The 14,868-nt window shown below is 36.9% G+C and overlaps 1 protein-coding gene across 2 annotated transcripts; it reads right to left on the reverse strand.

The window, feature by feature from the left end:
• Window positions 1-886: 886 nt before the first annotated feature.
• LACTB2 (lactamase beta 2) lies at window positions 887-14,476 on the reverse strand. 2 transcript variants are annotated; one of them, XM_019614097.2, is made up of 7 exons: window positions 14,280-14,476; window positions 13,743-13,906; window positions 12,393-12,519; window positions 10,587-10,765; window positions 6,666-6,814; window positions 4,724-4,832; window positions 887-1,807 (listed from the first exon to the last, which is right to left on the reverse strand). In XM_019614097.2, exons 1-7 carry the CDS (start codon window positions 14,399-14,401, stop codon window positions 1,764-1,766), a joined length of 894 nt encoding a protein of 297 aa, XP_019469642.1. In that variant the 5' UTR covers window positions 14,402-14,476; the 3' UTR covers window positions 887-1,763. The 2 variants fall into 2 exon arrangements, with proteins under 2 accessions (XP_019469642.1, XP_003205154.1); XM_003205106.4 differs by having other exon boundaries at window positions 4,751-4,832; window positions 14,280-14,473.
• Window positions 14,477-14,868: the final 392 nt, after the last annotated feature.

Below are 14,868 nucleotides of genomic sequence, written 5' to 3' on the forward strand. Positions count from 1 at the left end.
TTATACCTACTGTCCAAATTACTTCCTAGTTCTTAAATCTAATAACCTACATTTCTGTGTCTTACATCTCAGGACAGCATATTAAAACTACTCAATTTAGTGCTCCTTCAAGATTCTGTCCCCAGCTGTTTACAAAGCTAAAGCACTGAACATTTGCCCTTCCATCTTGATGAAACAAAAATTGCCCCTTCTCTTGTTTTTATTCTGAATCCTAAATAGATTCTGCACAGACTAATGGATTCAAGGCAGGGGTTGGAAACAGGCTTATCATCATTTTTATACAGACATGGCTTATAGCTTACTGTTCCATTTTTAAACAAACCTAAAATCTCATAGCAAGGAATCTTATGACTTGTGCAATGTCACAGGTGCAAGTATACGTCTTAGTAAAGCAACTTCTGCTTTTAATATTTCAGAGACACCATATATATCACGAAAGACAACTCAAGTCTGGTCAAACTGCTATTTCCCTCATCTTTCATGAACTTTAGGTGTTGGCTGCATCACAGCATGGAATATGTAATGTACTTCTTTGCATCACATCTCTTTCTTCACTATCTGCAATTTAACTCAGTTCTGAAGAATTTTCCATAAACACACTCAAACAGAAGAAAATGGTTCAGTGACATTTTGGATGCCAGTAGACTTCTTCAGCTTGGAAGGTAACGAGACATCATCACTTCATACCAAACCCTACTGTGTTTTAGGTTCTCAGGCTTCCCACCATGACAAAACTGTACCATTTCACTTAAATTTCTCTTCTTCTGAGGCAGAAAGCCATCATTATGAACAAATGTTATCAACTTCATCAGATACTGATAACTATTAAGCTATGCCATCTAAAAACACCCAAACATACGCACGTTCCACAAATGAAGATACAGGATTGAACTTGAAAGGTTCTCAAGGATTTTCAAGAACATATATTTGTCTTTAGTACCTTTAAACATCTTTTTAAGGTTGGACCAGCATTAAAAAAAGTGAATCAAAAACATATGTTAAATGCACAATATAATATAAACATCATATATTACTCTGGAAGCTACAGAGAAAAGTGAAGTTTAAATTCATCTTCAAACATACTATACAGTATCTTACAATCAAATACAACCTTTAGTTAAAATATTTGTTCTTTAAATGGTGTTAGTAACAGAATTCTAAGCTTGTTATAAAGTGATAGAAAAACATAACCTCATATTGTTTACAATATATATTTCAATTTAAGTAGCTTTTTAAACACATTCTTGCAGAAACTTAGAAGATATAGAATTAAAGTCTGCCCTAGTGCTGTGCATGTTTTGACATTAGCTAGATGAAATTAATGATCCTTTAAATTTCACAGAAATAGTGTTTCCATGAGCAAACAGATATATCTGGAAGTACTCTCAGTTAAAACGTACTGCAGTGAGCTGCCAGCAAAAACGTGCACAGACAGTTACATTATGGAAAAGAATATGAAAAACAGTATTTCCACTTGTTAGCAAAAATTGGTTGTTTTTAGAATTTACAGAGAAGTTACCATCAGAATCACTTTTTGAAAAGCACAACGAAAGCAGCTTAAATATCTGATCTTTGTTCTTTTTACTACAGATTTGTTTTTGCACTCTCCAATTTATTACGTTTAATAAACATCACTTTTAAATTGTTAGAACCTAAAAAACAAATGAAAGACTTTTACTTCATAAATCGTCCAAGCTCATCATTCTCTTTTTTCATGCAGCAGCCGTGCAGACTGAAAATGCTCTCGAGCAATCTTGTGTAAGCTACAGATTGTTTCTCCATCTAAAGCTGGGAGATGCATCACGTACTGTTAAGATAAAGAGACTGAATTAGTCACAAGCTAACACTTAGATGCTACGTGTAAGCAATAGACTATCTCAATCTGCACGTATGTGCATGTCTTTATATGGCATTTTGAAGGAAGATCATCAGATTGGCTATTAAAATGCTTTCCTGCAGGCCAGTGCTGAATTTTAGTGGAAACTGATAAACACTGACTGTTTCACAATGTAAGTTCTAGTGATATTAAAAAAAAAATTAATGTTCAGGATATTAAAATTTGTAGACAGTAATAAATTTGAGGTAGAGGAACACTTGTTGCACTTTGTGACATTTATGAACTTGAGAAGTGTGCTGCTAAATTTATAGCAGTTAAATTATTTTTTTACCTCTTAAAACTGTTTTTTAAGAACTTGAAACAATGACAATGTTCCAAATATGGGAGAGTTTACATGTACATATCGTGCAATGCTCCTGTATGAGGCATTATTTTTATGTCTAAAGTGAGAAAAACAAATGAGTAAAAGCCATTATCACTCTTAATTGGAGCTATAAAAATTATGTACGCATATAAACTACAGTCCCTAGGATGAAGTCGTAAATTAACAACTGTGGCAGAAAGCATATGGCCATTATCTGCACGGAGCAGCTCTCCAGTAACAGTGGACTATGCCTGTCTTATTCATTACCAACACCAACAACACATTTCTTTGAGATAATATTTTGTGAAAATGAAGCAAACAGCAGTATGGCTACAGCTCCTGTCTTCCATCACAATGACAAAATCTGAAATACTGTAGATCAGACTACATGTAAAGTGAGTATGCAAGCATTTGTATGCTACACGTCAAGAACCAACTGAATCAATTTTCCTTAACAGATGTGCTTAATTTGAACTGAAAAGTCAGCAATGGTTACATGATGTTAAGTGTGTATCACAGGTCCAGGTCTAAGCTCATACTGAAAAAGTTAGCAACTATTTTCCAGGCTGTAGAGGTCAGCACATAGATGCCTTAAGTTTTCTGATGAGATGCCTTTCTTCCTTGTCTGTGAGCATGAAATGAAGATCAAAAACCAAACGAAATCTAAAACCTTTAAAAAGCACTTCTTGTGCTCCTCAGAAAGCAAGAGAAGGCAGCAAAATCATGTAAAAGAACCATAAAAATTATTCTGATCTTCTAGTTACTACAACTCTCTAATGTCTTCAGGCAGATGCTACTTTGTGAACAGGTAGCAGATAAGGAGCTTCAGTCAGATATCTCTTCAGGCTTCAGAGGTAAGCACCTTTCTGAGGAAAATGATGTCCAGTAAGTCAGTTTGAGAAACTAATTCCTCAGCATTTAAGATACATAACCACAGCCTACTGTATGAAAGGCTGCAATTCTACTGCTGAAGAGAAAGTTAATTTATCCACTACTTCATCTAAACATAAAATGCTGTTGCTCGAGCTACTCCAGCAGTAAAAGGGAAGAGATAAGTTCAGTCAACAGCATCTGATACCCTGAAGGAACTCTGTGTAGCCAGGTTGGAGAAACGTGCAGGTTTGTGCTCAATAAGGTGCGTCAACAACCAAGAACTGAAATCAGATTTAAAAGTTGGTGCAGTGCCAGTCAGTGAGCTTACAGGGCATTCTGAATGAAGTATGCATAAAGATACTATATTTGAACTTTAATAAAAACAACTGTGTTTGCATGATTCTAGTCCATTTTCTTGGAATGAATATCATGTAATAATAACAACAAAAATTCATTCTCAATTTTTCAATCAGTACTGAGCCTACCAGATGATTAATTATTAAAGTAAACAGGATGATGGAAAAAAGGCACAATGGAAAAAAGGCACCAATTTCATAGTCATCATTTACCAATGTAAGCAGTTTTGAACAGATAAAAACGTTCACGTAATTGCTTAATCATGGACAGTTCTGAGTGTACTTATGTAATGTTCAGAAATAAATATTTTCCTCAGCTCATAAATGAAAGCACTTCCAGTTGCTCCTGCCATTACAGAAATAAAATACTTCATTTTGTTCACTGAAGTAAAGGCAACAATGTAAAAATAATAAAGTAAACGTAGTTGCTCTGCTTAAGCACCGTGTTAATCAGAAAGTGAAAAAAGTAACTCTGCCTGATTTTAACCACCCCCAGAACACACACATACAAGAACGCACAATGCACGAAATGCAATCCCACAGAATGCTGTGTACATGCATATTTAGGTATAAGTTTCAGAAGATACACAGAGGTATAAACACTACCACTATGAATATATTCCATGGTAAGTTTTAAATCAAAATTTAAAGCTATATGCATTGCAGTGATGGTTACTTTGAGCACGTCGTACATTATAAAATGTTTTCTACGAGTGTAGATACATCAGACAACCATAGGCTTTTTGTATCTACTCCAAATTATCTGAATGACAGCTGCTGTGTGATGAGTAAATCTCTTCTTCCTCCCCTTACTCTGGAAACAGAATCACAGAATGGCCAGGGTTGGAAGGGACCTCAAGGATCACGAATCTCCAGACCCCCTGCCACAGGCAGGGCCACCAACCTCCCCATTTAATACCAGATCAGGCTGCCCAGGGCCCCATCCAACCTGGCCTTGAACACCTCTAGGAATGGGGCATCCATAACCTCTCTGGGCAGCCTGTTCCAGCACCTCACCACTCTCTCTGTAAAGAATTTCCCCCTGACATCCAAACTAAATCTTCCCTCCCTCAATTTAAAACCATTTCCCCTTGTCCTGCAGTTATCTACCCTTCCAAAGAGTTGATTCCCCTCCTGTTTGTAGGCTCCCTTTAGATACTGAAAGGCTGCAATGAGGTCACCCACAGCCTTTTCTCCAGGCTGAACAAGCCCAGCTCCCTCAGCCTGTCCTCATAGGGGAGGTGCTCCAGTCCCCTGATTACCTACCCAGAAAATCAAAATGGAAATGACTACCTTTACATCCCACCATCCCCAACTTACACACTTTTCCTTCTTTTTCCAACTTCTTCAAGTGGACTACGACGTTGTTTTCTGCTGCTAGAAGTAAATTTTCAGGAATGTCCTAATGGAAATAAAAACATATGTTTAAGTATCTCCCAAATATATATTTAATACATTGGTATTTTTTATTAATATAGCTTTTCCTCATCTAATTACTGTGTTGCACATTTAGTTAGCTATAAAAATGACTAAAATCTGAAATGACTAAATTAATTTCAAACAATTTAAGCTGCAGACTGATAACACATTTCTGATGACTGTGCTCATTTTTTGCATCACACACTTTCGTTATTCAAGTGTTGGCCAACTCTAAGACTGCATTCTTCTGAGCTTGGTCTGCACTGGGTTGTCAATATAGCTAAGCATTTTTCCAAGGTTTTGATGACAAAAATCAAAGATGTATTTCTCCACAGATGCTGATTACTTCTATTTCTTGACAATATTTGCATGGATTTTAATATTCTTTAACAACTAGCACCCATAAATGTATAGACAATTTAAAAATACAGCTTCAGGAGGACAAAACGTATCTTAAAATTTTACACTGCTTCGTAAGCGCTTAATCAATGGATATACAGATGGTATATAGTCAATAGATATACAGATATCTATATATCCAGGAGCTTGGCTAATATAATTTATATTGGAGAAATAAGAGAAAGTCACTCACCCTGTCCTGGGCATGCGAGATGAACTCCTGATGAAACGGATCTCCAGAGAGATCCTTCCCCACTGGCAGTCAGCTCTTAAATGGGGTCTAGGAGAGGTGGAGCCAGGCTCCACCCCTTCCAGCAGGGCAGGTGAATTGCCTTCACCTGTGCTCCCATGGCTGACTCATTGCTCACCTCAGGTGATCAATCAAAGGTTCAGGCCATGATTCAGCAGCCCATACAGTAAGTAATAATCAGTAATATTTCTCAAAATTCCCTTCTGCTGCATTATCTTGATATACCTTGATAAACCTTCTTATAGAAAATTTAAAAAGTTATTCTCCAAGATCTGAAATAAGGAAGAAACTCCCTAGAAAATTGGCTCAATAAATTGTGAATCTCTAAAAAGCTTTGAAAGGAGACACTTTTTATTTTAAAGCTTTAGTACTACTGAAAAAAACTCTTATAACATAGTGACAGGAAAAATGGTTTGTGATTTACAGAAGCATGAAGATGGCTCTACGCTTTCAAAGTGAAAGAAGTAAACAGCCACAGATAATGGTACATCAGCAATGCAGAATGTTCAGTATGATTTGCATTCTCTCCTTTGGAAACTGGGGCTTATTAGAACCATGAAAAAACAGTAGTGAAGCTGCTACAGACCTCTTCGCATACTACAGCCACTGACAATTATGATATCTTCCTCTGAAGCTGAAGTTGCATCTCTTTAATGTTTGCATCTCCTTATATTTGCTAAATGCAATAACTCCCACTTCACACTTCCCACTTCACATGTACAAATTACTCAGGTTACAGGAGGAATGAAGTAGGGATGACACACATGAGCTACCTGACTTCTGAGTGCAATACTTATCTCTGCAAAACTGCAGACCGACAAACGAAGACAAGTCAACAATTAACAGTAATCTCACTTTTCACTTACAACCAAGCACTACAGCTGTGTTTTAGCTTGGTCCTATGAAATCAAGCTTAAGGCTATCTATGTAGTGGAATAGTAAATTTGCAAGGATCATCTGAGCTCCAATGCAACCCAATGCAGTGCTTAAATAATGCTATTTAAAATACACATTTTGAACAGGTAGAAATCTTTCAATCTTTTTTTTATTTCTTTTTTTAAAAGCCAACATGATCTTCAATCAAACATTTAGGCTGCTATATACAATTTTAGGACCATACTCTCAATTTTCTTTAGTTAAATCTAAAAAGCTTCCATCAATAATTACCTTATACACCATCTTTACAAGCTCTGAAGATGTATATGATTTTCCAGCGTTCTTCTGGAAAACATTCAGAATTTGCTCTTCACGTGCATTTCGGTGAGAAATGTATCCTTGAATTCTAGCATTTGCATCACGGACGACTGGGCCATGACCTAAATTGAAACACATGCACCAGAGTGCTGTTACTTACATTTGGATTTAAGGATACTACAGAATAATTGACTCATTCTTATATAAACTTTGGTAGGCTTTAAGAACTGTGTGAGAGGAACAGAATCTGTATGTATCAGTCTGAGCATCCCTGGTGCAAAACTACAAGATGCTCTTTATATGGAAAAAAAAAAAAAAATGTAAAGAGATTGAAATTAAGTTTGAGTGTCTTCATCACAGCCTGCACTTCAATAAGATTTAGATGGAAAAGGAGAATTAGGAGATCTCAAAAGTCTGAATGTGCAAAGGGAATGGTTTTGATAAGATTAAAAAAAAAAAACGACTACTTTATACTGCTTAATGCAAATATAGAAAAAAAGAGTTTACTACTGAATAGATTTGAAAGATGAGAGATTATTATATTACATTTGCTTGTCTCATCCTCCAAATGGTCTCTATAAAGTAATGACCGAGGTAAAGACTCACGTACCGTACTACCATTCCTGTAACAAACACCAGCAAACACAGAGGTGAAGTAAGTTAAGTTGCAAGAGATACATTTTCCATGACATACCTTCAGAACTCACTCATACACAGTGTTGCATTAATATTTGTAACATGCTTTTTATAGCAAGGTTTCTTATATCTTTACTTGCATGCATCATCTAAAGTAGCAGCATCAGCTTCTGGTTCTGCCAGTTTAAACTATCATTTTTTAAATGAAATATAACTTTTCTTTAAAAGTAAAGTTATCTTTCCTTTAAAAGTTATTAGTTACCATCCCAATCAGTTTTCTTTGATGCTCTTGGACTGCTTCTGAAAAAATCATCATATTCTCTACTCGTAGTTTTTGGTTGGCTGACCAAATAAGTTTTTAGCTTTCAGGTAGTTTAAATTATGGCTTATTTCACCTGAAGACGAGCACCTTATAGAAAAAGAGCAAATAATTTTTCATAATCTGAATACCTGTTAAATAATAAAAAGAAAGAAATCTATGCTTTAGCATGAGTCAAAAGTTTCTTAACTTGTACATTCACTTCAACAGACTTCAAATAAAAAATTATCAATAAAAGATATCATAAAATCATAGAACGGCCTGGTTTGAAAAGGACCACAATGATCATCTCGTTTCAATCCCCTGTTATGTGCAGGGTCACCAACCACCGGACCAGGCTGTCCAAGCCACATCCAGCCTGGCCTTGAATGCCTCCAGGGATGGGGCATCCACAACCTCCTTGGGCAACCTGTTCCAGTGTGTCACCATCCTCTGTCAACTTCCTCCTAATATCTAAACGTCCCCTGTTTCAGTGTAAGACCACTGCCCCTTGTCCTATCACTATCCACACTCATAAACAGTCATTCCCCCTCCTGTTTAATGCTCCCTTCAGGTACTGGAAGGCCACAGTGAGGCCTCCCAGAGCCATCTCCTCTCCAAGCTAAACAAGCCCAGTTCCCTCAACCTTTCCTCATAGGAGAGGTGCTCCATATGTTAAGGCCAATATAAAACTGTACTGTCACGCATGCACTTATTTTTCATGATTTTGATTCTATTTCATCTGAATTTATTTTTCCTTACAAAAAGAGCTATAAATATAACAGTAGCTCTTGTAAACATGTTGTCATTCATTAAAAAAAAATTCAATTTAGAAAACCAGTAAAATATACATAGCAAGGTCAACTGTCCTCTTACATTCTCAAAAAGACAGAAGGCACAATAAGTACTCAACACTTTAAGCACTTGAGTACTAAATGTCATAAAACTTCGAACTGAATTTAGGTGTGGATCTTTCACACCTGCAATTTTTCAGGGATAGCAACATAATTAACCTCACTAAAAAATTAATATCTACATAAATTTCAAGTATTTCTGAATATTTGAAAAAGATATTTTAAAATATAACTATCTTTTCAAAAATAACTTGGACATTATGTCAGAGTTTCATATTTGAGACCTCTGTGTATCCCAGGTGATCACACATTTATTTTTATAGCATCCTGTAAAGTAATTAGGTTCTCTTGTTTCATCCACGAGGAATGGAAGCAAGAAGGATAAACTAAAAGAAAAGAATTGGCTCCTGAAGTCTTGCACAGATTTCTAAGTACTGTACCATTTCTTCTATGCCATCCAGTAGCCGTGTTTATTATTACAGGATAGGGCGCCCTCTGCTGGCCAAAGGGCCCTTTTCTGTTCCCAAGAATTCTCACCAACCACAGTTGATGAGTAAAATATAAAATGTAAAATTTACAGTAAAATACTGTAATGAGAACTCTGCCCGAAGTCATTTCAATGTGACAGTAAAACAAACCATCTTCTGCTATGGTTTTTACTATAGTACATACCAATAACATAATTGTTTTGGCTTGGCAATAACTATCTTTTACACAATTGCACATCTATTTTATGATGTGTGGATAAAGAAACAAAGTTAGTTATAAACCATATCAACACCTAGCTACCCATCAGGGAAAATGAGTAATATCCTACTGTCTTCCTAATTGCAAGCAGAGCATGAACATAATTACAGCAGCGTTGCAAATGGTTACGGATAAATGGCACAAACATTCAACCTTGGTGAATGTGTAATCTAGATAAATAATGATGAAGGAGAGAGTGAGATACAGCAGATCAAAGTGATAAACCAAACACAATTTGGCATATGTGGGGTTTTTGGAAGACAGAAATTCAATTAAAGGAAAAAATTGTGCTTTGTAGGTTTTAGAAAAAGTAGAACGTTTCATTGATCAATAGATTGAAATTCAGAAGCTCAAATATTCTTAGTTTTGCCACTAGTTTAGTCAATTACTAAAAGTACTATTTATGTTTGTGTCAGCCTCCACATCCATGGAATACAGAATAATATTTTTCTTAAATTGCATTTAAAAAAAAACAGATCTAAGCATTTTTATGATCTTAGACCTTAAAATCTACTATATCTGTATTAAAAAAGAACACAAAAGAGATTTGACTACATAGGCTAAACACAGTTAATGGATGTAGACAGAAATGAGAGTGTAGAAAGTCATTCTGACTAGCTGAAAAAGATGAAACAGAAAAGGTCTGAGGAATTCCTGAGATGTAACTGAGGAAGAAAGTGAGGACGTTAAACCCATTCTTCTCAAATAGAAACAGACACGTAGTTTATACAAAAAATAAACACATCTTCCCCAAACCTTGGGAATAAGAGGGAAAAAATGAAAAGCAGAGTTTTAGACTGAATCAATCAGCAATTTATTTTTAGAACATGATGTTTGACTTGTTGGATCTTGTTCCTCTTAAGCTAAGTCATTAACTAACATAACCATTTGACAGTTCTGCAGCCTTCCAAGATGAATTTGTGATTAATCTGTTGCAAGGGACACACTTCTCTCTCAAAAAACACTGCATGGAGGCTGAGTACATGGGCTGCAGAGGACCAAAAGGACAACTATTTTTTTCTTCTAGGGTAACACTGGTCATAGACTGGTTAATGAAAGAAAAGCCAACTTCTTATATGATTGCAGCAGTCAAACATCCTGGCTTCTGTATGCTTTTAAAGCAGAAAGAACAAGAATCACCCTCAAAGGAAGAAATCACAGGAAAGAAATCTATCTGTCATGGAGAGATTTTTAAGTGTCACAGATGTCCAAGCCATTAATTCATTTTAGTACCAGGCATACGTTCAATATTGAACGTGAATTGTTACATTAATAATGATGTTTGACTGTAAGAGTTGATACAGTAAAAAATAATAATAATTAAATATATATATATAAAATCAAAACAGAACCACTAACCTGGATATATTAAATCTGGTTTCATTTGTAATAACATTTTCAAACTTTTCATGTAATCAAACAGGTCTTCAATTACTGTTGTTCCTTCCCCTAAAATACAGTCACCAGAAAATATAGCATTTTCCTCTTCTAGATGTAAAGACATATGATCATCAGTGTGCCCAGGTGTATATAAAACTCTGTTTAAAGAAAAACAACAAAAAAGTTTAAGGCTTTCATTCAGCAGTCATGCAGAACTACCTTCATTTCCAGATGCTTAAAACAACAGTGATAAAATCATACCCTTCCAAAGGAACCTACAGGAAGAATCACAAAAGGTATCGTACTGAGAATCTGTGAAGTGTCAGTATAAACACAGTGTTATTTTGCTTAATCTCAGTCCATTCTCTTATACCAAATAGAGAACACAGATGACCATCTATAATGTTCTTTGTCTTAATTAACACTTCAGAGGGGTAGTGTGTTAGTGCAGCTGGCTAGTCATGTAGAACTTTTGTTTTACTGTGATAGTAAGAAAGAAAAAAAAAATGACAATTTGTTTTCAGATTGAAAAGATCCTGACATATCCTTTTTTTTTTTTGCCAAGTGCAATGTGTAAGGGTGATGTTGCCGATTCTCTGAGAAATTCCTTGCATATTAATAGACATAACACAAATAACATTCTGTCTTCCCATGTTTATTTTACCCTGAAGGCCCCATGACACAGTGGGCAGAATTGTAAAATACAAGGACTGGTGGTCTTTTAGCTCTTTTACATGCAGGTCATGAAACGTCTGTAAGGTATGGATTTAAGACAACGCAGCTTGGTGAAGTACTGTGTTAAAAGACAGCTAAAAGACACATACATAGTAATCAGAGCTGCTAAGGAGCTGCACTACAGTTTTTGAAAGTCAGAAATCCTCTGACTCAAACTCAGACCAGCATCACTGCTTTAATTCAAACGAATTTACTTGTCAGTGGAATGCACAGAGCTGGTGCCAAGCACAGCGTATAACCTAATGCTAAACAGCCCCAGACACTTCAGCAGAGGGCTGGAAGGCCAGAAGCACAGCACTGATGCAATGGCTCTCGATTCTGGAATACTAAGTGCTGTGGAAAGCAGGTGAGTCATTGCCCTGCCGAGGCAACAGAAAAGAATGGCTTTCCTAATGGAACTTCACCAGGAAGTTTCAATACTAATATGCAAAAAACCAAACATGAATGAAACTAACACAGATTGGCATCCTCCTTGGAACATTTAAAGTTGCTAACCAGAAATGAAATGTGCCGACATTGTTGCTTTAGAATCAGCAGGGCATCTATGAGTATCCTTAGCCAGTTGAGATGACATGTTCTTAACTAAGTATAAAAGTCAGTTGCATAACTGCATACTTCAAGACATATCATCTCCAGATTTGTTTGGAATCAAATTAAATTTAGAATTTAACGTTTTAATACTAAATACTTAATGTTGCAATGTTTCCCTGAGAAGCATTTTATGATGTTCACAGAGATCATCATAAACATCACCAAAGAATCAATTTCACATCATAACTATGTATCTAAGAGTAAAAACAAGTTACATAAAATCCTGTGTGGTTTTTCCCTCAGGCAGTATTTCTCAAGGAAAGCATTTCTCTGGTGAGGCTAAAGACTAAAGGCTGATTCCTCATAAGAACAACTTCTTTGCATAAACACACCCTGCTGAGTCATGACAGGAAGTCTACATGGGTAAATGCTGGCAGATTCAGATGTATTGATTACATATATGCACCAGATTTCTGAAGAAACAAGTAATCAAACGAAGCTGCAGAAATTGCTGCTTACCTGAGTGTGGCTCCCTCTGTCTGTATCACATCCCCATCTTTAAGATATAAATATTTATATCCTCCATCTCCTATTATTTCTTCACAGTGAGGGACACGAGGAAGCTTACAGATGCGATATTCAGAGTCTATTTAAAGAAAGCAAAGAAAATAATGATTCGTATTTTGTCACTAACAAAGCTAATACCACAGAATGACTTATACTTTTTGCAGATGTACTATAAATTATTACACTGTATGATAGCAAATCTTCAGGTAAATAATAGTAACCAGTAATTTTATGTTTATAAAATAGCTTTCTTCTAGAGCCAGAAACACTGAGCAATGAAGACTCTGAATTTTATATACCATACTCTGTACCAGCAGCAATTTTGAAGAGTAAAAAGCATGAGTGAAATTAATACATAACTATGTATAAGTGAAATTCCAGTAATCATTACATTTTGAAAATGTTGTTCCTTACTGAATCATCAAGAGCAAAGTGTGTAAAATAGCATTCAAATCCAACATTATGATTCACAGAAGCACTACTCAACATTTATCTAACACCAAATGGTTTGACATGAAACCTCCCTCAGCATCTTTCATTCTAAATCGCTCATGCTTTGATTGCCTTGGCTACAGACAGCATGCAATCTCAAAATTAGGCACTTACACCCCTTGCAAGTCTTAAAATTTAAGGAGTTGATAAGATTCTCACTAAGACATCCATGCTGGTTTCAGTATTGCCAGAGGTTTTTTGAAGATATGCATCTGGCAACTCGACAAGATCTAATAAAGACTGTGACAAAGTCCACTGAAGCTAAGATGAGCTGCATTACCTACATTGCTTACTCTGTTCTATTAATATCTTCTCAGCTATCACTACAGAATATGCACTTGACACTAGAATTTATCATAAATAACATAAACTACCTTCTTCTCATGATTTGAGACCTAAAAGTTTGCCATGGTTCTACGGTATGAAGACTCAATGTTATGCATGTTTTTTTAAAGAGATTATTTATTGCTTTTTACACAAGTAAAAATAATAGTCAGTTTGTCACTACTGTCAATGCAGAAAGGAAAAAGCGCTGTGTTACTCTCATGTCTTTTGATAATATGCAAACTGCTCATTATTCACTTGTAAGAAAAATTCTCTGTTAAGTTACACACAGGTATTGAAGAAAAATACAGTGCTATAATTATGAAATTCAGACTATTGTCTAACTCTACACATTATAGTGGTACAGTTGTATGTGGATTATGTGGAGATTGCAAAAGACTGTTCAAATTGTTGTACAAAGAATCAGTTGTTTTAAGTTGCTTCTTGCCACATATCTTGCAACAAGATCCGAAAGCTGTGGCCTACCATTTGGGATGTTTGTGCAGATGTCAGGTATTCCACCAGTATGATCACGATGCCAGTGTGTCACTAAGATCTCTTGAATTGAGATGTTGAACTCGGACAGGGCCTGCTTCAAGCAGCCAATATATTCAGGAATAGCTGGCTCACCTGTGTCAATAAGGATTCTTCTACACATGGGCCAAGAAAAAAAAAGGAAACAAATAACCACAGAGTTTAGAGCGCTTGTGTGAGTTAAACAGTGTTTAAAAATAAAGGAAAAAAAAGCAACCACACCACTGCACGTTACTGTGGCAACAGTAGCTATCCCCAGCTAAACTTTACTACTGTTTCAGCTTTTTAGTCATTAGAAGCAACACAGTTTTCAATCCTCAGTCCTTACACACCATCACAGTTTACCTCCACCACCGACAGAGCACGGCCTCGGCTCCACCACGCTTCCCATTGGCTGCACCACAGCTCGGGCAGTCCGACCCGGGCTATTACACACGTACACCTCCCAGCCCCGCGGTCACCCAGCCCCGCGCTGCGCCGAGCCGCTACCTGAGCCCGGTGCCCACCAGATAGGTGTTGGTGCCCTGCAGAGTCATAGGCCCCGGGTTGCAGCCCAGCACCCGCACCACGCGCGACGAGAGCCGTTCGATGCGCGGCAGCAGCGACGCCATCTCCTGCGCTCGGCCTTCCCGCCGCCGAGGAACAGCCCACGGGAAGGCGGAAGCGGCGCTCCGCCTCGCACCGCCCCCCGGTCCGTCTCCTCCCCCCTGAGGGCCCTTGTGCGCTGCGGGGGGGCACCGCCAGTCTCCGAGAAAACGTCCGTCTGAGCGTCTGACGGTCGACTTTCTGTTGGCGTTGTTAGAGACGTTGCAGCAGGCAGCCTCCCTCCTTAAGGAGCCTGCAAAAGGAGGATAAATACGGTTTAACCTGAAATTAAAGCAGGGAGTACTAATGTAGGCAACTTCAGCGATATTACAATCTCAAAGTCTGCATTAGTCTCATCGTTTATACATATAAAGGATCCTATAGTTATAAGTTAACTCTCATAGTTAAACAGTGTTATGAAATAAATGTAATTTTAGAAGTAATAATAAAGATACAATAAAGATACAAGACAGAAAAGTGTTCTGTGGTAGCT

This window comes from Meleagris gallopavo, chromosome 3, assembly GCF_000146605.3.
Source record: "Meleagris gallopavo isolate NT-WF06-2002-E0010 breed Aviagen turkey brand Nicholas breeding stock chromosome 3, Turkey_5.1, whole genome shotgun sequence".
In the NCBI taxonomy this organism is placed as follows: domain Eukaryota; kingdom Metazoa; phylum Chordata; class Aves; order Galliformes; family Phasianidae; genus Meleagris; species Meleagris gallopavo.

Coding starts and splice junctions, on each gene's coding strand:
- LACTB2 (XM_019614097.2), bottom strand. CDS start 14,401: ATGGCGTCGCTGCTGCCGCGCATCGAACGGCTCTCGTCGCGCGTGGTG. Junction 12,520..13,742: donor CTGCACAAACATCCCAAATG/GTAGGCCACAGC, acceptor TTCTTTAAATAG/ACTCTGAATATCGCATCTGT. Junction 4,833..6,665: donor TTGTAAAGATGGTGTATAAG/GTAATTATTGAT, acceptor TATTTCCATTAG/GACATTCCTGAAAATTTACT.